At 44.7% G+C, this 23,929-nt stretch overlaps 2 protein-coding genes across 3 annotated transcripts in view; one reads left to right on the forward strand and one right to left on the reverse strand.

The window, feature by feature from the left end:
- The first annotated feature begins 692 nt into the window (after positions 1 to 692).
- Positions 693 to 7,818, forward strand: LOC124645458 (potassium/sodium hyperpolarization-activated cyclic nucleotide-gated channel 1-like). The gene is made up of 4 exons (XM_047185265.1): positions 693 to 952; positions 1,086 to 2,196; positions 3,009 to 3,182; positions 7,555 to 7,818. The coding sequence occupies exons 1-4, from the start codon at positions 693 to 695 to the stop codon at positions 7,762 to 7,764; spliced, it is 1,755 nt and encodes a 584-aa protein (XP_047041221.1). The 3' UTR covers positions 7,765 to 7,818.
- A 4,940-nt stretch (positions 7,819 to 12,758) lies between these two features.
- The window catches only part of LOC124644843 (anion exchange protein 2), a 38,273-nt gene continuing 27,102 nt past the window's right edge, over positions 12,759 to 23,929 (reverse strand). For both annotated transcript variants that reach the window (XM_047184451.1, XM_047184452.1), the window contains 13 exons: positions 21,583 to 21,763; positions 21,403 to 21,504; positions 21,106 to 21,338; positions 20,887 to 21,040; positions 17,711 to 18,428; positions 17,145 to 17,326; positions 16,029 to 16,258; positions 15,775 to 15,938; positions 15,498 to 15,643; positions 15,176 to 15,423; positions 14,557 to 14,771; positions 14,092 to 14,471; positions 12,759 to 14,003 (listed from right to left, as the gene is read on the reverse strand). In XM_047184451.1, coding sequence (XP_047040407.1) covers positions 13,929 to 14,003; positions 14,092 to 14,471; positions 14,557 to 14,771; positions 15,176 to 15,423; positions 15,498 to 15,643; positions 15,775 to 15,938; positions 16,029 to 16,258; positions 17,145 to 17,326; positions 17,711 to 18,428; positions 20,887 to 21,040; positions 21,106 to 21,338; positions 21,403 to 21,504; positions 21,583 to 21,763 — 3,028 coding nt within the window. In that variant the 3' untranslated portion in view covers positions 12,759 to 13,928. The remainder of the gene's footprint in view (positions 14,004 to 14,091; positions 14,472 to 14,556; positions 14,772 to 15,175; positions 15,424 to 15,497; positions 15,644 to 15,774; positions 15,939 to 16,028; positions 16,259 to 17,144; positions 17,327 to 17,710; positions 18,429 to 20,886; positions 21,041 to 21,105; positions 21,339 to 21,402; positions 21,505 to 21,582; positions 21,764 to 23,929) is intronic.

Here is a 23,929-nt window from a genome sequence, read left to right on the forward strand (position 1 = left end):
GTAAAGGACAAAAATGTTAAAAAAAAGGTATCGTAAATTAACTCATTAAATGCTCCCTGCGGTGCGGTGCAGTTTTGTGTTCTTGCTATGCGAATTTCTGCGTTGCGCACACTACACACTTACACTTTCAGGGGTATCGTTTTTGTGGGCATGATGGTAATAAACTCAAAAGCTCTTCAAATGAAGATTTGCTCATTCTAAAAAATAAAAAAAATCTTCTTCAGTTCTCAACCCGTAGTACTTTTGAGTATAAAATAGGAGTCGGTGTCTAGTAGATGATGATCTGTTTATTTTGCCTCCGACTCTTCCTGACCTAATGATTATGGAACCACCTGGGTGTACCCTATAAAACAAAAAAATAATTTTGCAAATCGGTCCAGGTGTCTTCGGGTAATACGTGAACATACATAAAGAAAAGATTACTTTTTACTTTTCAGTGATTTTATTTTTCAAATATGGTTGTAGGTACCTACATATTAATAATGCAATGTAGTGGGGCGGATATATTGATGTGATGGTTGTGATCATTTGTATTTCGATGGTTGTGATTCTATATTATTTGTAAAAAGTTTTTACTTATCTCAACCAACAGTCGGTACCTGCATGGTCAGTACTCAAAATCTCAGGTGTCATCTATAAAATTGTAACACGAATGTGAAAAGGTCATATTCGCGTATAGGAATAATGACACAATGTATGGAGATCATGAACTCCACGATTCATATTACCACCACACTTGCCTCATCATCCCCGAGCAAGATGTGCTGGAGGCGGACATCTCGGGGACCGGGTTCGCGAGTCGCATCGCTCGCTGGTGGACCGACCTGTTCCTGCTGTCGTACACGTCGGGCAGGTCTACCGGCTTCTACAACAGCACGCATGCCATGAGGATCGAGAGATTCAAGCACTTCCGGAAATACAAGAGTCGCATCCATCCGATGAGCAAATTCAGGTAACGGTGACTGCACCAGTTGAACCTAACAACGGCACAATTTTATTTTCTATACACGCGTATGACAACTTTCTCAGATAGAAGTTTGGCAAAGTTAGATTGTCATATAATAACGTTATTTTTCACTTGACAGAAACTTTTGGGATTGTCTGATACTGCACGTGTTCATCATCAATAAGATTCTGTTCAGATTCACGTCGACATTCATTTACGACGACTTATCAATCGGCCTGTTTTACCTCGGAGCTTTCCTTGAACTGATCATCATAGTAGATCTGTACGTCACCCTCAAAACTGGATACATAAACCACGAGACTAAGCGAGTGGTGTTAGACGCAGAACGGTGCCTCGTCAACTTCTGTAAAACGAAACTGTTCATACATTACGTGTCAGCCATTCCTCTGCATTGGTTCTTATTATTGAAGTACGGGTCGAATGTATCTTGCGGATTGTGTAAAGCTAATAAATTCGTAAGTGTCTTAAAGATTATCAGCATCTTCAGCCTTTACAGAGTGTGTGAAACATCTTCGTACTGGATTCAGAGAGGTCGCTTGACAAACAGGTCATATATCTTCAAGTTCATAAGGATTGGGGCAATCGGTATAGTCACTCTATGCCAGTTTTATGACCTAAGTGACGTCGTTATTTTATGCGTGTTTATGAACAATGGCTTCGTCGAGAGAAACTCCATGCTGGGCCTCAGAACAGCTTACAAGTATAGTAAAATGTTAGATAAGCGGATGCATAACTTCGGGTTCGTATTATACGATATGAACAGGATTTTTAAAGCTTTGATTCTATTTAGTCACGGAATAAGAGAGAGAACTTATTATTTGGACAGACTCACTTCATTGATGGGATACGTTCTTTCTAATTTATTTTATTTTTGGACTTTAATGGAGTGTTTGTATTGGGTACACCGCCTTATGTATCCGAAAGATTCAATAATGAGATTGAAGACTAGAGCCATGACGATGATATCGTGTCGCCAGTTGTCTGATGACTTAAGTTACAAAGTACTGCAGTATCTGGACTTCAAACCAACAAAGTTCAAAGTTGTGGAAAAAACCAACGAGTTATGGAAGACACTTCCGGAAGAATTGAAGAAAGAAGCCAAGTTATGTTGTTACTTGAGGACTATAATGCGAATCCCTTTCTTCTGTGATCTGTCGCTCCCTTTACTTGAACAGATCACCATGTTGCTGGAAGAGAAAATATTTTTACGTAATGATATCGTCGCAGAGGTGAGATTCAGACATTCAGTATACGTAGATATTACTCTTTATTATAATTAGGTGCAGTTAATATCCTGATAGGGAAACACCTAGTATCTTTATCTAGCTACAACTACCATGACATAAGTATTATGTAAGTTTGTGTCTGAGTGATAGAGTGGCAAGCAATGGTAGGCGCAGGCCGTGGATGGGTGACCATCTTGTTATGACATTGTCCCGTCGTGTTCCGAATGTCCCTTAAATAAGTGAGTTTCGGCTGTCTTTTTAACATATTTGGCAGCCGTGCCGGGAACTTATAATGTCCGACAATTATTTAGACTCTGCAGGCTCTATTTGGTGCATTGGTACTTAGCTGCATCTGGCTAGAATGGAAGCTGGCACCAAAATGGTTGGAAAAGGCAAGGCAGATGTCATTTTGAGCTCTGTTACGTAAGCACTGTCCCTCGGTTTCACTCGCAACGATGTGAGTTCTGCAAAAAGAAAACATTGGTAAAAATGCAAACTTTCATATTCCAAGAACTTTTCATTTTCAACAATTCAGAAGCCACAGGCTTCATTTATGTTATATATTGTTGTTCACATAAATATGAATACACAAATCTACTAAAATAATCATTACTTTTGAACTGTCTTCACTCGTCTCATCACCTGAGAGTTGTGCTAGAGATCGCATTGTGGCAATAAGTCCGCCAATTATCTGGATAATATGAACAATTATATGGAGTATAGTTAGCTATCTAGTCGTATTACAATTCAATTACAAATAATGAAATGTTTTGTCGTGACGTGAGTAGGCGTGCGCTCATCGTGATAAGTTCCAGGCGCTGGAACAAGCCGAGGGCCTGATGATCATAGACAACGGCGTCCTGGCGGTCTACTCCGAGACTCAGAAGGAGCAAGGACACCTTATCGACGGCGATCACTTCGGGGGACTGTCCTTGGTTACCGACAAAGAACTCTGCATGTCCTTGGTTGTCGCTATAACTGCTTCTAAAGTGAGTACCACGTGTAAACAGAACACTGACATTAGCTGATCTAAAAGACTAATCCCGCAAGGCAAAAATAATACTATATTGATTTCTGACACTTACGCGAATATTAGACATTTAAATAAAACTAATTTTACGGATTTTATCGCGTTATATTAATATTATTTAATCCCGAGGTTTCGGATCCTTTACAGCATCCATGGTCACGGGCAGACTAAGGTGTTGGTCGTCTTGATATATTAGTTACAAACAGCTACCCTACATTTTGTTGATTATTATTGACAATCCGATTCACGCAAAACGAGCTCACTGTATCCATAGGTCGAGCAGTTGTAGGCTTGGATTTTGATTTAATAGTTTTTATGATGGGATTCCAAGCAGGTGGTATGCACCAGCCATCTTCTCTATTGAAATTTGGATGTTTTTTAATTTCAATAGCCTCGCGAATCATCCTAGGTAGGAATCGGTTTTCTCTTGCAAGGACTTGTGGTTTATCAAATCTGATGTAATGCTGGGCCTTGTCTAGTGTGTGTTCACAAACTGCTGACTTTCTGGAACGGCGGTGTTTGACATCGGCGATGTGTTCTTTTACGCGGGTCCCTATGCTTCTTTTAGTTTGGCCTATGTAAGAGAGACCACAATCACATTCAAGCTTGTATACACCCGCATCTTGCAGAGGTATGTGACACTTGACAGGTGGTAAGAATTGACTGATCTTCTTCAGCGGCTTGAAGTAGGTTTTGATTGAAGCTCGCTTCAAGATGTAGCCAATCTTGTCTGTGACTCCTCTTATGTATGGAAGAACAGCAGGTAGACGCTCAACTGTGGCTGGTTTCACGCGGGTTCTGCGACGAGGGCGCGGTACTCGGAGCTTGTTGTCGTGCAGTACTTGCTTGACATGTTGAAGCTCAGCACCCAGGTGTTGTTCATTGCAGATCCCACGTGCTCTCTGAAACAATGATTTACCAACGGTAGATAACTGTGTTGGGTGGTGGTGGGACTTGGGTGCGTTACGTACTGCTAACTCATCAAATAGACAGCAAGTAGTAGACATAAGTGGCTCAACTTCATCTGGGTCGTAAGTAAAAATGGGCGTGCCGCAGGGCTCAATTTTAGGTCCTTTTTTATTCTTAGCTTATATAAATGATCTCCCGTATATGATGTCTGAGATCTCTGATATTATTTTATTTGCTGATGACACTTCCCTTGTCTTGTCAAAATTAACAGAAAGGAATCTAGTCCCATAAACGTAAACGATAGCTTGGTTATTCTGAGCAAGTGGTTTGCCGCGAATAACTTGCTTCTTAATTCTTCTAAAACGAAATGTATTAAATTCTCTTTACCTAATGTAACACCAGTAGGGCTCAATATCGTTCTGGACGATAATAAGTTAATATAATAATAATAATATAATAATAATATATTTATTACACCAGAAAAAAGCTGTTACACAATTCATGCTTAATATCTAATTACAGTTATCCATATATAATAATATTGTGTCTAACTGTAGCATCTGTTGCTGAACTAGGTTTATGGCCTGTATTTCAGCATACAGCGCCTCTATCCTCGGGGTCTTGTTCAATAAAATAATACACAGGTAACTTTTAAAAGTGAACAGACTTGAAAGATAAACAAAAAAAGATAAAATAATATATTACTAGGAGCTAACATATTTTAGATAGCGTGTTGTGTGTGAGGTATCTCTCCTCTCCATTGTGTATATGTGTGTGTGTGTGTGAATGTGAGTTGTGTATGTGTGTGTGTTATAGAGAGGGTGTGTACAGTAATGAATGTTTAGCGATAGTAGACTCTTACTCTGGTATCATTAGGAGATTTTCTGTCTCCTCATATGACAGTTTGCAAAGCCACTCAAATAGGGATTTTTTAACAGCCGGTTTATTCAATGGATATATTGCTAATATTTTGTTTATTTTATTATACATAAAAGGTCCGAGAAATGGGTAAAATCTGCGAGAAAATGAGGTTTTTGGAATAAATGTTCGTTCACACACTGCGTAGTCTCTCCGCTTTGGTTTTGAGCTCTGTCTAAATTCGAGACTAGCGTGCTGTTTCAGTAAGAGATTAAGTAGAAAGAGCTGACGTACAGTTAGGACTTCACAGTATTCGTACAATAATTTAGTGGGGAAGCGAAAGACTTTAAAAGTACATATTTTGAGGATAGTTCTTTGAGCCACTTCTAGTTGTTTAATTGTGGTCTTTGGTGCACCACCCCATGCCGTACTGCAATATGTTAGCAGTGACTGGCAGAGAGCAAAATAAATCTGCTTAAGAATTTCGGGTCCGACCACATGTCTGAGTGTTTTAAAAACATAAATTAGTTTACGAATCCTTTTACTTAATGTGGAGATGTGTGTTTTAAAGTTAAAGTGTTCGTCAATCATAACGCCCAAGTATTTTATCGTTTTGGCACGCTCCAGTGGTTTGCATTGACAGTCTAAAGTACCAGCAGAGTTGGGCGGACAGTTATGTGCGATTATGTCAAGATTAATTTTGGTTTCACGTATAGAGAAGGCTAGATATTTAGTTTTTTCTATATTTAACGTTAGTATATTGTTGTAAAGCCAGCTCTTAACTAAGTCAAACCCTCTCTGTGCTAGTTCATATGTCTCCTTCCAAGTTCTAGCTGCAAAGATCAGTGCAGTATCGTCTGCATACGATATAATTTTGCCAGGAAATCCCTTCAGACATAGGAGATCATTCAAGTAGACAAGAAAAAGAGTGGGCCCGAGAATACTGCCTTGAGGCACGCCGTACGTTACAGGTAAGTCACTACTTGAGTGATCTCCCACCCGAACGTACTGGGATCTATCTGACAGGTAATCAGCCAGAAGAGACAGTTGTTTATCCCTGAAACCTACCTCATGCAATTTTTTAAGGAGAATGGGAACAGAGAACAGAGAAGTTAGATGTTATTAGTCAAACCGTCTTCTTGGGCATCACCATAGACTCTAAATTGCAATGGGGTGCCCACATCTCAACAATGTCAAAAAGGCTGAGTTCCGCAGCTTATGCAGTCAGAAAAATAAGACAGATTACTGACGCTGCTACTGCTAGGCTCGTGTATTTTGCTTACTTCCATAGTATTATGTCCTACGGTATTTTACTGTGGGGGGCAGCGGCGGACGTAAATTCAATATTTGTACTCCAGAAAAGGGCAGTTCGTGCAATTTATGGCCTCGGCCCTCGCGAGTCACTGAGAGAATTATTTAAAGAAATTGAAATACTTACACTTCCTTCTCTTTATATTCTAGAAAATATAATGTTCGTACGCAAAAACTTAAATCAATTTATTGTTAAAAGTGATATACATTCGATTAATACAAGAAACAAGCACAAACTAGTAGTTCCGAGATTCAGATTAACGAAATCGAATAAATCGTTTTTAGGGAACTGTGTCCATTTTTACAACAAGCTGCCTAAGTGTGTAACCGATCTCACGGATATAAAATTTAAGAACACTGTAAAATCCACCCTCATTAAAAAAGCTTATAAAATTCAAGACTTCGTTAACGATAAAGATATTATATGGCGATAACTCATCTCTCCATGTGTGGCTTCCCTGGCAATTAAACGTCTTTTTCTTTTCTCTTTGGATTGTATTGATTTACTGTTTACCTTTCAGTTGCATTGTATAATTTTATCAGCTTACTATTGTTATGTAATAGAATGTTTGTGACAATATTACTTTTTAAAAGAGTGTCTATGGAGTTTCTTGCCGGCTCTTCTCCATGAGACCAACTTTTTGGAACCGTGCAACTAATTTGACGTTTCATAAGAGCCTGCAAAGGCCTAATTGAAATAAAAACAATTTGATTTTGATTTTGACATCTACACTGAAATCACTGAAATCTGACATTACTTTGGCTTTTACTTTTGATGAAGAAACTGGTTGTTATTAATAAAAAAAACGGCCAAGTGCGAGTCGGACTCGCGCATGAAGGGTTCAGTACCATTATTTATAAAACGGACAAAAAACTCACGTTTGTTGTATGGAAGCCCCCCAAAATATTTATTTGATTCTAGTTTTCAGTATTTGTGGTAATAGCGTTAACAAAAATACATCATCTGTGAAAATTACAGCTCTCTAATTATCACGGTTCATGAGATACAGCCTGGTGACCGACGGACGGACGGGCGGACAAAGGAGCGAAAACAGTAGGGTCTCATTTTACGCTTTGGGTACGGAACCCTAAAAAATACTAATATCCTTATTACTAAGTTAATCTTGACGAAATCGGAAAGTTAAGTATGATCCCAATCCCAGCATGGTGGTCAACGCTCATGCCTACTCAGTTATAACAGACCTATGTGGAGGTTCTTCAGATAACTAAACAGTGGTGTATTTTCTTACTAGATTCTACTGCTACAAAAGAACCAATTTCGCATGCTGATGAGGGATCACCCGCAGCAGTTCTCCCAAATCAAAGCATTGTTAAAGAAGACATACAGCAACAGGACGGAAAACCTCATCACTTCACGACGCGCGTCCGATCTCAGCGATCTGCCTGCCGAGAGATACCCACACCCATCGCTGCGGAAACTTTTGCAAAATACTGACTCTTGAAGCTTCCATCTTTTAATATACGAACATGTATTGTATTCACATTGTCACCAAACAGCCATAAGTGTATACTTTTTTTGTATCTAGGATCGCGCCAGGCCGCAGACGACCGTGGCTGGAGTGTTGTGCATACACTGCATATTTTGCATCACCTTTCATTATTGTAATATATACCTCATTCGTTCCGGCACGTTCCGCTTCATTGGAATCATCTTCATTTGATGTGTGATCGATCTACACCGACATGTTCCGGTTTTTCAAACTGCATTGCAAGTAACATAATAGGTTCTGTGGTATATTCACTTAGGGTGGTTCTTTGAGTTATTGAGTATCCTTATATTGTTATTAGACAAGTTTATTTTAATAAATGAGAATGTTACTAGTTTTAGGTTGCTCCGAGTCGTCTTAGTTTGTTATTTTAGTAATAAACGTATTATTTTGTCATTATATTTTTAATTAAAAGAATTCAATGTCGGTTATATATATCCCACTAGTCGTTTTCCCGCGGTTTCACCCGCATCCCGTGGGAGCTACTGCCCGCACCGGGATAAAATATAGCCTATGTTACTCGCAGAAAATATAGCTTTCTAATGCTGAAAGAATATTTAAAATCGGTCCCGTAGTTTTTGAGTTTATCCATTACAACCAAACAAACAAAATTTTCCTCTTTATAATATTAGTATACATAGATAATTATTAATGGGATATTTTTTCTTTGTACAAAAAATTAAACCGACTTCACAAAACACTCAAATCGACAAAAGAAAAATTCTTGAGCTCTATGTATGTAGGTGCCCGATTCTCCTAATTTTACTTGAGCGACATACGATTCACGTTCGACAGAGATCCGATCCCGACTCAATTACGATTGAAGCGTATGTGGCATTTCTTTAAAATAAACGTTTTTATCATTTTATGTCATTCAATAATGAATCATTTTGTCTGCAATTGATTTACGATTGCAATATGATTGTAGAGCATACTATACCGTATAGACCAAAATCGCCAAAATAGCAGACCAATCGCAAACCAATCGAATGTCGTTGGAATACGATTGGTCTTAGATATGTTAGTAGCAGAATGCCCGATATGGTTAAAACTGCTATTGCGATCATATTGCGATTCAATTTCTATTCGATTTTGACATTATTAACTTAGGAGAATCGGGCCCCTGATGGACCCGCCACTCGGATCGGCAAATGATACGAACAATTTTACCTTGGATGTTTACGGCAGAATGTGTGAGAACAATAGACCTAAATGCAGTAGGTAGGTATACGCGTGGCAGAAACCCTTCATTCGCTTCTCTTTCAGCACATGAGCATACGACTTGGCTCGCATAACAGGGGCCCGATTCTCCTAATTTTACTTAAAGCAACATTCGATTGACGTTCGACTCGATTCGACTGAGATCCGATTCCGACTCGATTACGATTGAAGCGTATGTGGCATTCCGCTATTTTTTCTTTGAACTAAACGTTTTTATCCTTTTCTGTCATTCAATAATGAATTATTTTGTCTGCAAATTATTTACGATTGCAAAATGATTGTACAGCAAACTACCGTATAGACCAAAATTACCAAAATAGCAGACCAATCGCACACCAATCAAATGTCAATCGAATACGATTGATCTTTTATTAGTAGCAGAATGCCCGATATGGTTAAAACTGCTATTGCGATCATATTGCGATTCGATTTCTATTCGATTTTGACATTATTAACTTAGGAGAATCGGGCCCCAGGAAAGTCGGAGCTACATCAGGATGGCACTATCGTCCGATATCAGCTAGGGTAATCGTACAAAGAGATAACTCAAAAAGACTCAAAACTCAAAAATGTTATTCAAATTAGTCAGAACAAAAGACAGCCCCCAAAACGCCCGCCCTTCACCACTTTCTATGTGTTTTGGCTGGGGAGAAGAAGTGGCGCAACAAACTCCCCAGCAACACATGTCTGTCTGTTAGGTTAGAAGAACCGTTACAGTAACTTTACACTTTACAATAAGGATCTACGACGGTACTACAACGCAATAACAGTTTCGAGATGTGTGCAAAGCGACGACTAACGAAGACTCGACGAAGCCTCGACCAAGACAGCTCCGCGGACGCCACGCTGACCACCACGACTCTGCCAAGCGTGCCAAAATGTTGTTTCACCAGAAACGCCACCAGAGGGCGCGCGTGACGTTTAAGGTACGAGTTCGCAGCCGACCGCAGGCGACAACTGCAGACGACGTGTCTCAACGACACTACTGGTTTCTATGTATTTCTATGAAATTCCCTCCGTAGTTGAATGAAGCGACGACATGTCGTCTGCAGTTGTCGCCTGCGGTCGGCTGCCAACTTGTACCTTTAGTGTCCGTACTAATGACCGTCTCCGACAGATATTTGTCGTCGTCTTGAAAGGGATTTGTCAGGACGGATGAGGTGTGCACAGCCACGCTTTGCTGCAGTTTGTAGCGACGCTCACGCCGGGAACAGACTCGAGGTACACAGCATATTACCTACATTGTATCTGAGGGCACGGCAGTGCCCCAGCCAAGACTCGAGCAAAGCGGGCACGGCCGTACCATCTTTTCTCGAAGCGTTTCGCGGCTATTTCGGCCCCCTGTATCTTCCATGTGAACAAAGCTAGGAGTTTAGGTTTTTGATGACCATTTTGATACAAGACATTTGAATAAATAGTTTACGAGTTATGAGCGATCAAAGTTACACCATTTTGTCACTGACTCACTCACTGACCGATCATCAAAAGTCTAAGGTACTTCTAGCAAACTTAGAACCTTCAAATTTGGCACAAAGATAGGTTATTGGCTACTTATAAAGGGAAAATTATAAAAACCTTAAAACTTAATAAAAAATTTGGAAACAAATTATATTTGCGGTTTTTCAAGAACATTGTGTATGAATTTTGACTGCATTGATAACTTTGTTATTTATTTATGTACAAAATGTTACTATTTGTTTTATTGTTACGTAGTGGTATATTGTTATTATGTATTAAATATACAACATATGAATAAAAAAGCTAGGTTTAAATGAAATGAACAATGATAGAATCTTTCATATTAATGCAGTGCGATAAGCACTGCATGCTCGCTCGATAGATGACGTTGTCCTAGTCTAAATCGCGCTATGGTTTCGTTACATAGCTTAGTATAAGTAGTACTTAAAAAAAAAACAAATAATTTCATGTGATAGCGTCATCTACCTCTGAAATAAATCTCTTTTATTCTAAAAGATATTCGATTAAAAAATTCGACAATTTCGAAATTTTTTAAGTTAAAAAATATATTGTTTATGTGCTTCTTTAGGTGTACATATTTAGTTAGTTGCATGTAAGTTAATTTAATTTGTTATATACTTAGAGAAGAAAGAGACCTACAAAAAATAAATTAGATCCCACCAAAAACATTAAATGTAAAAAAAAGCCAATCCTCTACGCAATTCCTCCGCCGTAAAAAGTTTTGAGATCGCATAGAAGCCAAGTCCTGTTCTACTTTATTTGTAATAATAAATCAATATTTTGTGACTATATCAATAGTTTTGTTCACATTACAATAATACTGTCTTGGCCATGAGCACAAGTTAAAAGTCGCTCCTTGTAATAATGTGTAAATACCATTGAATTGATAAATTCTATATGGACATGATTTTACGATTAGACTGATTATGGACTGATTGGAATTTGAGATCACCATGGACTAAACATGCGCCATAGTACATGTGCAGTTCATTCATGTTGGATGATACTGACTGTCGGTCATTTAGTAACAATTGAATAAACTAAAAGTATTTAATTCTGTGATATTAAACTTCATATTGTTTGACTTTCACCTCTCCAAGATATGCTGTATTATATTTGTAGTTTATTGTGCTCATGGCCAAGTCAATATTATTGTAAAATGAACGAAACTATTGATATAGTCACAAAATATTGATTTCTTTTGGGGTCATTTATTTATTTAGAACATATAATTTACATTTTTAAGGGCTGATTTTTCAATCGCCAGATAACTTTTATCTGAGGAATATGTTTGACGTTTTGACAGCTTTTGTATGGAAAATATGTCAAACCGCCATATTTATTCTTCAGATAGAAGTTAACTGATGACTGAAAAATCAGCCCTTAATATTAAATATAAAAATCATTTAAAAATATAAAAAATAGGTTGCCACCAATATCGGGCACAGGGTCCAAGGTACCGGTGGTTAGGGTCCCAGAGACAGAAACCTCCTCACAATACGTGCCGTATCAAGGAGTACTGCCTTCTGAATCAGTCCCTTGATCCAGCCGCCCAACGAGAGCCTCCTGAGGTGTTCGTCGAGGCTCTTGGCTATTAAACCATTGGCCGTAACGACAATCGGCACAACAACAGCCGTGTCGACACTCCACATGGCGACAACCTCGTGCACTAAGTCGAGATACTTTATTTGTTTCTCTTTCTCAGCTTTCACAAGGTTCTCGTCATGCGGAACGGCGACATCGACTATCATCGCGCGGCGCGCTAATCGATCTATCACCACAATATCAGGCTTATTGGCTACAATAGTCCTGTCAGTGATGATAGATCGATCCCAGTACAACGTGATATGGTCCTTTTCGAGAACTGGGTCGGGCGCATACTTGTAGTACGGTACCTCAAGGTCTACAAGGTTGTATTGCAGAGCAAGCTGCTGGTGGATGATCTTGGCCACTTGGTTATGTCTGTGCAAAAAAAAGAAAATAATATTGATTTATTATTACAAATAAAGTAGAACAGGACTTGGCTTCTATGCGATCTCAAAACTTTTTACGGTGAAGGAATTGCGTAGAGGATTGGCTTTTTTTACATTTAAAGTTTTTGGTGGGATATTGTTTTCTCAACCAAACGGACTCCGAGATACGTCGTAGTGGTGCTAGTGTCAAAATAAAAGCGTATTTTTTATCATTTTTTTTTATTTAACACTTTAACAAATAAATAAATAACATTTAAGTACGTAATAAATATTTTAACTTACATTAATACCAAAGCAACCCTTTTCTTACCTTAAATATCTACAGAGTAATACTAACAAATAGCTAGTTACAATTGCACATCGGCCACTATATACACCTCCTGTATCACTAAGCTATTTCATTAAATAAAAATTAAAAATACTAACGTAACACTTAAGTTTAACATTTGTACGACAACGAGTCAGCAGCACGCAGACTCAGTACTTGGCCTTCCACGAAATATACGATACTCACTAGCTTTACAATTATATATTTTGATATGTAATAAAGTCTTACAATTAGTGTAATAGTAAAGAAGATATACGTTAGACGTATAAATGAAGAAGAAGAAGTGCAAGCAGAGCGCGGGAGACGCACGGCGCCGGCGCGGGCGCGGCCAGCGCGGCGCTGCGCTCGAGTACTACTGCGCGACCAAGTTGCACTAACTATCTAAGTACACTGTACAGTGCCGGAAAGAAAAGGTTCATCGTTTTTCCAATCGATTCGGTCAACGTATTTCCATAAAATATTACCTTTTGAAACTGTGACTAAAATGCCTCAACTTAGATATATGTAATAATATCTAGCTGTTCCATAATAAAGTTCAAAATTATCTGTTAGCAAGAATTTAATTACAGATCAATACGTTAAATAGAATAAAACCTCCGTATTGTTTCCACCAGCTATTATTATTTTGGCAAATAAATCAATTGTCAATCAGTAAGTGATTGTTTGAATTTGAATCAGTTTTGTTGGCCCAGTCCATTCTGTCCATACAAATGCGCGGCCCTTAGATAAGCTACGGTATGCAGCACGCGAGCACGCAGCGAGCGCCAACCAGCGCCCGCACACGCGGCGGTACACACGGCGGTACGCGCTGCCGAGCCGACTCTAAATAGATACCTTCATGTATCTCTGTGTGTGCGTTCACAGCGAGCACATCTGTATTTCATTTTAATGTAAAGTCAATGTTGAACCTATCGACTCTGGAAAAACTAATTCGTGTGCGTGTAAATATTTATCTACTTACGTGCTTAGTGCATTATATGCATCTAAAACAATATCTGTAAGTTGAAGTTACTTAAGTAAGCGTTGATTGATATCGAGTGATCGTCAGCGACGCGTAGCTACAGTCGGCGATGACGCGAGATGACGCGCGGTGACGCAGCAGTGACGCGGCGCGCGCTCTATCCGGGGAGCGGAGCTTCCTCGTAGAAGTCGGGCTCGTCGTCCTTGTCGATATCTTTCTGGGCGCCATCCAACTGTAATACGCACAACGTGTAGTAGCTACGTTTATTTATACCTTGACAATGACACATGCGGAACAGACGGGCACGGCGCTATAGTTACCGCTCGGAGCTGCAGCGGCGTGAAGAGGTAGACGAGCGACATGCGTAGCGGCACCATCATCACCAGGAAGAAGGGCATGGCGAGCGAGAAGCGCGACGACTTAACGGCGTACAGCACGGCCAGCCCCGCCGCCTGGATCAGCGTGAACAGGTGCATCTTGAGCGTGGGCACCCGCCGCACGTACGGCACCTGCGGGTGGTGCTTCACCGGCTTCAGCAGCAGGATGCAGCGGTCCCAGAACTGGATGCCGCCGAGCGCCGAGATGCCCATATAGAGGAACACGCCGAACAGCACGGCCATGGGCACCAGGCGCAGCCAGCGCGCCGCCAGCACCGACACGCCCACCAGCAGCGCCACCAGCAGCGCCGTCAGCCGCTGCTCTGTAACGTGGCAGCGCAGTGCTCGGTATCTCGCAGTTGAGGCAGGCAGCGAGCCGCACATGACATGCGCGGGTGATGTCGTTACCTTTGACCTCGACGATGTGCGGCTTGTCGCCGGGCGCGTGCGTGGTGGACATAATGGTGAGCGCCGACACGTGGCTCACGGAGCGCACGGTGGCCACGCACTGCCACGGCGCGCCGAACAGCCCGCACAGCGCGTTCACCGTCGACATGATCACGATGTCCATGTGGAAGCCGCTGCCCTTCTTCAGCTTGCGCTCCGGCTTGTCGATGATCAGTCTGCGGACACGCCTTGTGTCAATCGCCTTCCCGAACTCGTTACATCAATGCGATTATAATATAACATTACTCGCGAATGTTCGGAAACAATATTGGAAAGCTCGAAATAGAATCGAAAACGTTACTTTAGGCGAATGCCCCTTTATCGTGCGTCAAGTTTGTGGGAAAGTAAAATCACTCGCAGTCAAGTCTTTTTTATTTTCTATCGCCGTCAATCTTATTTATATCATTGTGCTTGTAAAAGCCTAAGAAATAATTTGAGTTTCGCATTTATAGACAGACTTATGTAAAATCCCCAGCAGCGTTGTTAGAAGAACGCAAGCAATGGGCATACAAGGTATAGCATAGGCAGTTTTATGACAATAGGACGCAGTCGCCAGGCACAGAGTAAAGCGGCGTCTTACTCAGCGATGTGCGTCTCCATGAAGACGATGATGTAGACCATAAGCGCCGGCAGCCCCATAGCGAAGGCGGCCCAGGCGGGGATGGTGGCCAGGCCGTCGTTGAGCGGCACGAACCAGGAGCGCGGCGCCGTGGGGCTCAGGCCCTCGGGCACGCGCAGCGTCTCCGTCCACACGGGCACGGCACACGACAGCCCCACCATCAGCACGATCGCGATGGGCACGCCGAAGTCGCCCAGCGCGCGCCGAGCCTGCGCACACACACTCGCGTCACCACCCAGCCCGGCCACTGCGCCGGGGCACTACCGGGGGGTACTGTACTCACGCTGCGGCCCAGGAACTTGCCGTTGCGGAAGATGCGCAGGTAGTACGCGATGATAAACGTGGACAGTGTCAGCATGGTGCACCACAGGGCAGTGTTCGGCTGAGGCGGCATCGGCGCTGGCGCTGGCGCCGGCACCGTTGCATTGCCTGCAAGTAGGTACAGACACTTATTTAAAGGCTGATTGACTTTTTTTATTAATGCTTAGTCATTAAAAATTGGTAAGTAAGACATCTTTACTAATTTTCAAAGTGATTGCGAGAGGCTGTTGGCCACGTACCCGGCAGCGTGGAGTTGTCCACCACGGTCACGTTGGGCAGCGAGGCGTTGGGCGACGAGTAGTCGATGCCCAGCGGGTGCGCGCGGAACACGTTGATCAGGCTCGTCACCGGCTCTCCGATGAAGATCAGCGATATCAGGAAAGCAAAGATGTCTTCAGTGAACCTGCACATCACGTGTTCGTTACATTACCGACCGACTGCAGTTAAGCAAACTAAGAGCCGCGATTGATCAACGAGTGCCGCTGCTCGCTACCTCGTGATTTTTTTGACTGCAACGCTGCCCTCCACGGAGGCGACGCCGAGCGCGATGACGATCATCCAGAAGCCGCAGTACATGCGCGCCGTGAGGAAGTCGAAGCCGTTCGAGTGGCAGAAGTTGGCGAGCGACTCGTCCAGCAGCAGCAGCGGGCCCGTGGCGCCCGTGATCATCATGGGCTGCCCCGACAGCAGCGCGAACAGCACGCCGCCCGCGCACGTGAACACCTGCACACATGCTCGCTCGCTACAGGACACTGCCACGTGCGTGTCGCAATCACTAGGCTCATCGTCCAACTATGTAGTAGGAGGATTGTAAGATAGCCCTTTGAACAGAGCGTCCATAAATCAAAATACATAAGATGAATAAAACTTAGTTAATATTTTTTTCCTTGTGAGGCGCTATGGGCCCAAGACAAATATAGTCAAGCAGCACGTCAAGCAGCTCCACAGATGGCGCTGTCATTACCTCCCGAGCCTTTTGCCATCTATGTTGGGGTCGGCTTCCAGCTAAGTACCAGTGTTTGACAACGAGCGACTGCCTGTCTGACCTCCTAAACTCCGTACCCCTTGGTAAGACTGGCTTCTGACTACCTGTAACGACTGCCAAGGATGTCAAATGACAGCCGGGATCTACAGTTTAAAATGCCCTCCGAAACAAAGTCATTGGTGTTCAAGATATAAAAAGTTAAGAAAATACACAAAAACTTAGAAAAGTTGCATTGGTACTTGCCTGACCTGGAATCGAACCCGCACACTCATACTTGAGAGGTAAGGTAAGTATATAAGTTTACTTTAAAGTGCGTTATTTGCAACAAAACAGTGTGACAGCCTAAATTTTTCTATTATTACTGTTGAGGTGAAAGAGAAACTGGTGGAATACAAACAAAACATCAATAACAATCTGATAAAATGACGTTCAGTCAAGACGTTGAACGTTATATTCGAGAAGCTGTCCTTTATTCATTCAATTAAATGTCGTCATTCTATGAACGCGATAGTCGTTCGATCAAATAGCATATTCAACCAGATGACTGCGACATACGCATTACAACTATTTACTTGACTAATAAATAGAAGTAGGCTGGATATAGAGTAGGTAGTCGTTGCTGACCAGGGTCTCGGAGATGCCGATGTTGCCGTAGGTCTTCTCGGCGAGCAGGCCGCCGAAGGTGATGGCGGAGGAGAGCGCCGCGAAGTACATGAAGATGGCGGCGGCCACGCACTGCCCGTTGAGCGCGTCGCGGAAGTCCGACGCGTAGTGCGGGTAGCGGCGCCGCATGTCGCGCACCACGCCTGCAACACGCTCTTGCTGTCTACCGCAGTGCCACAGCACTCCTACCCCCTACTTCTGTCATTTCATGGCCTTCATTCCGATATAACTATGATCATATAGATCTTGTTAGTTTTTTAGTGAAGTATAACTCAAAGTCACAAACCTACCACCTTGCTATTTTTATTGCATGGTGTAAAGCACATTTGTACAAAACGATTCCCACTTTTTTAACATGGTTCAGCCCTGATGATACTTACGTCATAAACTTTTGAAGAGCAATTTCAACTCCAGATCGAACATGCTTTGGACCATTTAAAAAATACATGACAGAAACAAGTACGGCGAAAAATTTTTGTTTGATTTCGACATCGGAATGAAAATAATGGTTCGGTGCAGCAACTGACCTCCGAAGAGACGGCCGGTGCGCGTGAGCGGGTCGTCGGGCTCCTTGCCGGGCAGCCCCGCCTCGGCCGCCAGCAGCGCCTTCTTCTCGTCGGGCGGCGCGGGCGCCTCGCCGGCGGCGCGCTTGCGCTCCAGCGCGTCGCGCTTGCGGCGCCGGATCATCTCGCTCTTGGCGCGCAGCTCCTCGAACGGCAGCAGCGCCTGCCGCTCCCAGTCGCCGGGCGGCAGCACGATGGAGTCATCCAGGAACTCGTTGATAGCGGACAGCAGCTCGCGCCGGTCGTCCGCCTTGTACGCGATCGAGTGGAACGCGGGGTTGGCCATCAGCGTGGAGATGGAGCGGCCCACCTCGTGGTAGTCGAGGTCGGCGCCGCTGGGCCCCAGCAGGATGAACATGAAGCGCACGGGCACCGGCACCTCGGTGATGGACGGCATGAGGATGCCCTGCGCCAGGCGCACGAAGGCGATGGTGGGCTGCTCCAGGAAGCCGACGGCGCCCACCAGCACGGTGGTGGCCTCGGCGTCGCCGGGGATGCGCTTGAGGATGGAGTCGTTGTGCGGGCGGCGCAGCTCGTCCTGCGAGCCGGCGGCCGCGTCCACGCCCGCCAGGTACTCCACCTCGCGCAGGTCCAGCCCGGCCGCTGACGACTTCTTGCGCACTTCGGCGCGCTCCAGCGGCAGCGCGTACGAGCTGCGGCGCCGCCGCGGGTCCGCCAGGTTCTGCGACACACTCGCGCGTCAGCCACGCCACACGCACGCTCGCACACACAAGCCACGCTACCACGTCTACATGCTACCTACGTCTGCAGCTACGTACCTAGCACATGTTTCATGGAATGACACTACTTATAACACTCTTCAAATCATTCTAAGGAACTCAAACAGAATCAAAAGCACGAATATAGCCCCGTGAATAGTGGGCCTACTCTGGCCAAGAACACAGTTTCAAAAAGCAGCTTTACATATAGGTAAACATAAAGAATAATTCAATAACGGCTGTAATGCTTGTAGATAGATGCAGATATAATGATTGCGGAAGCTTCTAGAATGCGACTGTGGGCTCGGCCAGACTAGGCGCAGGCCACTGCTCAGAGCGGTTGCGCTACGTGCAGGTGAGTGTGAGTGCAGGTCGGCCTGCGTGTACCTGTCGTGCTATACCACAGCTCAGAGCCTGTACAATGTTTGCTATTCTTCTGGCAGTTTATTTAAAAGGAAATACATTAAGTGTAATGTAATGAGGTGATGACACTGTCGCTGAGTGTTCGTAAGACTGAGTTCATCTAACTTTATATAAGTACTGCTATCTTTTAATTTTATATAAGTATCGCTTATAGAGTGGTAAGCTACGAATTTAGTTAAGTTTGTATGTGTTTTTTAGTTTAGTCTAGAATCAATTAATAAGAACCCATCTGCCGCATTAGTAAGTCCTGTAAGGGTAGACGTAAGGTTGTGTATAAATAAATAAATAAATCTCATCATAAAATCTAGTTTAGTTTTGATGGCAATAAATAAGTAGGTACATAATATAGGTACACTACTCTATTCTAGGGATACATTTTTATAGTGGATAATTTGTGTATCCGCGATGAAAGAATCGTATCGAGGCAGAGCTAAAGAAGTACCAGACCGCTGTAGACCAAGTGATCTCAGATCGTGAATATTTGATGTTACGCAGCTTAATACCTATTCAACTTGGCTGTTGTTATCGCAAAAACATGAGCATTATTAGCAAGTTTCGATGAATGGCGACTTGTACAGCGCTAGCTACTCATGTGTCGGCCGGTAACGCTCATCTGTCACGCCGCCAGCGCTCGCTGGACACGCTAACTCCTAGGACTACAATATAGTATCGGGTCACGTTACCAAATACCTACTTGTGGCAAATTCCCAACATTTGGCAGCGGTTCATGAAAATGAATACATAGTTTGGAGTGTAAGTGATTACGAGCAAGGCGCGACGTGTGCGTGTGTGTGTCTAGTCGCGGTGTGTGTGTGTGCGTGCGGGCGGCGCGCGCGCACCGCGGCCAGCATCGAGCGCTCACAACTTGTCTCCGCTACTGCCTGCTTATTACAGTTTTACCTAAAAACTATACACTTCGGTTTCATAGTCTTTGGTTATACACCTCAGCGGATAGTGCTTTCTAGTATATTCTAAGTACATTCACGAATATGTCCAGCTTATCGTAACTCATACAAAAAATAATATCATAGGCATATTATGGCATCCCAGCTGATTGTCGTCCAAATGCGCAGTACATTTCATTATAGGGTACAAGAAGCATTTGCAGAGACACATTAGCAATCCCTATTCCTTCGCTTTCATAGCGCTATGGAACAACAATCCGGCACGACCGGAAATATCACGATGCGCGGGTGTATCGCTCATCGAATTCAGACAGTGAAAGTTTCTGAAACTCACACAGCTTTTTCACCCCGAGCCGGGAATCGAACCCGAGATCACGTGCACAAGAGTCGAACTAAGCGACTACTAGACTAACGTGGCTGGGGGTATGAGAGCAGAGAGAGGAAAGCTCTTTGTAGAGAACTTATTGAAAAAACTTGCTATCCCTAATACAATGAAGAAAAGGTATCTACAATAGTTGGTCTAGCTAGAGCTCTAGTACCAGTATGTAGGTAAGGTTTATGTAAAGTTGTGTGAGCGCTCCGGACGGTGCGCGATGCTGGCCGCGGTGCGGGCCGCGGCGCGGCGGCACTGTCGGTCGGCCGCCGCGCTCAGCAACAAACCACTCAACTCACAAGTGATGCCAGCACACAAGGATACATGATCGTCAGTGGCGACGCTACGTCTACTAGCGAGGACACGAGCTGAGTGACGGGTGATGAGGGGAGGGGAGGGGGAGCGCACTCGCACGGGGGGCGCGGGCTGCCGTACGATGAGGTGCGCGCTGTGGCGCCGGCACGCGGCCTGCGCGCTGCACACGGAGCAGCGCGCGCGCGCCGCCGCGCCCTCCTCCAGCCACAGCGACTGCAACACCACCACCACTCGTAGCGTGCACTCACACGGGCCTCGCTATCTGACGTCACACCTTATCGACTTCATTTATCACTATTAGTTCTAGTAGTTACAAGTTCTTTGGAACCGATAAGATTTGCAGTATTATCGGACGTCGATAATACGAGGTATGCGGGGCGCGGTGATGTCGGACGCGGGTGTTACCTGCAGGCTCGTGTACGAGGAGTGCTTGCGGCCGCCGATGGAGAAGCGGAAGCGGTCATCGTGCACGTGCCGGTGGCGCAGCAGCAGCGAGCGCATCACCACCGGCTTGTCGTCCTCCTCGATCAGCCCGTCCGCGACCATACGCTCCACCACCCTGCGGACACACGCCGTGTGAGCCGGGCCCCGGGCGCCAGGCGGCGGGCCGGGGCCGGTGCCTACCTGTAGGCCACGCCGGGCAGGTCTTTCTCGTCCAGGTCCAGCAGCACCACGCCGGTCTCGAGGCAGCGGCGCAGGTTGAGCAGCGAGTGGAAGGACAGTGAGGCGACGTGCGGCTTGCCCCAGCGCGCCGAGCCCTCCTCCACGTCCTCTTCGTACTTGATCCAGCGCGCGGTCTCCTTCCACTCCGCCTCGCCGTCCTCGGTGGCCAGCAGCTCGTCGAGTTGCACGAACACCTGCGCACACGCTCAGTCAGCCGCGCCCTTCGCCGCACAGCCGGCGCTGCCACCGCCTACTCACCGCGTGCGGGCTGTGGTCATACATCTTCTTGTAGGCAGCGTCCGACAATATGTTCTGCACCTTGTCGCCGCCATCCTTGCGGCCCACGTGCACCGTCGACCCCTGGAACCGACAAGCGTCGTGGAGTCAGTTACAGGTGGCTGGAGGCGCGGCGGGGCGGGGTGGGGTGGGGGGACGCACCCGCGGCTGGATCTTGTGGCGGCGCAGCGCGCGCGGGTCGTCGCTGCGGTGCGCGTGCAGCTGGTCGGCGTCGGCCTCGGGCAGCGGCTCGTCGGCCGGCTCGATGCTGACGCGCCGCTCGGCCGCGCCGCGCGCCTCCTGCAGCGAGTACTTGCGCGGCTTGTGCGGGTGCAGGTGCTTGCTGCCGAGAACAAACCGCCGTTACGATACCACACCACTACAATACACTCTTCATTGTACTAATCTGAACAATATCGGTATTTAATAGTTCTTTTGTCAATGGACACCAACAACTAGCGTTACTAACATGAAGTAATTACCATCCTAAATCAAATTCCAAGTATAATAGAGCGTGCGGTGTTAAGTGACAGCTGGGTTGGCGACACACAATGAATAGATGTGCTGACGGCTGATGGTGATCCATCGCTAGCGGCACATTACCGCTTACAAATATTAATTTACCTTGTTCAAATGTTTCATAGTTAGGACAGGTTTGTTTGTTTCACTCGGTACTTAGGAACTAATCGAATAGATAGCGATTAATTTTTGATGGCATGATTACATTAGATGTCTTTTTCATCTTTTACCTAGGTTTCTAGGTATGTTATGTCTACATCCGTTACTTACATCTCACCTACATATCCTCTTAGCGTTATCATTTTCTTCCCCTACTTCAATATAGGTACTATATTCAAATAAGCGCTACTCTTTACTCCTCTACAAAAACACAGCTTTGTTGAGGCCTGCGGGTCCGCTACTGTACCGTGTCTATTGTCTGAACATACCAACTTGAACACTACATTATGCAATGCAGGAAAGTGTTGACTAGTCGATATTCTATATTTCTACTATTTTATAAATGCGAAAGTTTTTTCACGCTGAAACCACTGGATGGATTTTGATAAAACTTGGCAGTAGAATACTTACACTATTTGTATATCAGAATGCTTCTTTTAGTCCGTGTGCGGATAGTAGTTCCCTCGGGACGGGTACGCTACACTTTGTAAACAACTTCCCCGCAAGGCAGAAGGGTTCAATTCGGAAGCATGTATTTTTTATTTCTATCTGACTTTGTACTGACTGCACTAATGGATTCTCAATTGCTTGTCAAACAGGTACTACATGTTTAGTAGCTATTGACATGACAAAATATGAAATGATCGAGCGGTGCGGTTGTGGGTCCACGCGATGTGCCGTGAGCAAGGTCGTGGTGGCGGGGGATGGTCGGGGGATGGTGACGGGGGATGGCAGGGATGGGGACATGCGGCTCACCGCTGGTGCTCCAGCTGCGAGGCGCGCGCGTACGTGACGGGCATGGTGCGAGGCGGGCGGCGCCGCGGCCGCGAGTGCCGAGCGCGCAGCCCGCGCCGCAATGCCAATGTCAGAAGGCAATCTATTTCTGTCTGTGTGCCAAGTCAGGTGGCACTTCCGCGCCGCCGCCGCCGCACTGCTCGCCGACGTCTCCATCTCGCCAGCCGGCTACTTCTTCCCATTCAACATTACTATTTGCTTCTGCTACTGCTCTATACTGATTGCTTGCAAATGTGTGGTCACACTTCGTGATTGCGTCATGCGCGCAACATAAAATGGTCACTTAGGCAAATTAACCTCTAAACAATTTAATAAGTCTATCTATCTATCTGTAGCTTCGTGAGGGTGAAAGCATTTGAAATCTTATAAATTATCTTGTGTAGGGTGTTGGTATTATGCGTGAGCAACAAGAAGCTTGTAAGGATGGTTCCGAAGCTGAGGCGAGCACTGGTGCCGCGGGCAGCTCCTCACTGCACAGCTGAGCTCTGGTCGCGCGCTATGAGCGCTCTGCCCTCGCCACCAGCGAACACTGCTATCGTATCACTACGCATTTTATTAAAAAAATAACTATTGCGGGTAAGTATGTAGCTGCTTGTACGATCAACAAATATTCATTACCCACCATAAGCTTATTTTTCCCTGGCATTCAGATGCAATAAGGCTAAAATTCGAGTTAATATTCATTTCCATGGTGACGACCTTGTCATAAACAATATCTGTATTTAATCGCGTCGCGTACAGTGGCGTCTTTTTCCAACGTGTGAGTAACACGAGCGGTGATGCACATGTAACACCGGTCTGTATGATGCCACCAGTGGTCGGGCGAGTATGCTCAGTACGCTCATAGACGCACGGTCAGTTTCTGAAGCCTGCATCTATGTGTGCGCGAAAGTCGTCTTTTCCATTTTGACGTTTTCGAATGATTTAAGTTATTTATTCGGAGAAAACATGGCTCATGATTCACGTGTTCCAATTGTAGGTACTTATTTAAATGGTCTTATCAGGTATGTAGATGTTTGATCACTTGACAACTTAG

This window comes from Helicoverpa zea, chromosome 31 (genome assembly GCF_022581195.2).
Source record: "Helicoverpa zea isolate HzStark_Cry1AcR chromosome 31, ilHelZeax1.1, whole genome shotgun sequence".
NCBI lineage: Eukaryota > Metazoa > Arthropoda > Insecta > Lepidoptera > Noctuidae > Helicoverpa > Helicoverpa zea.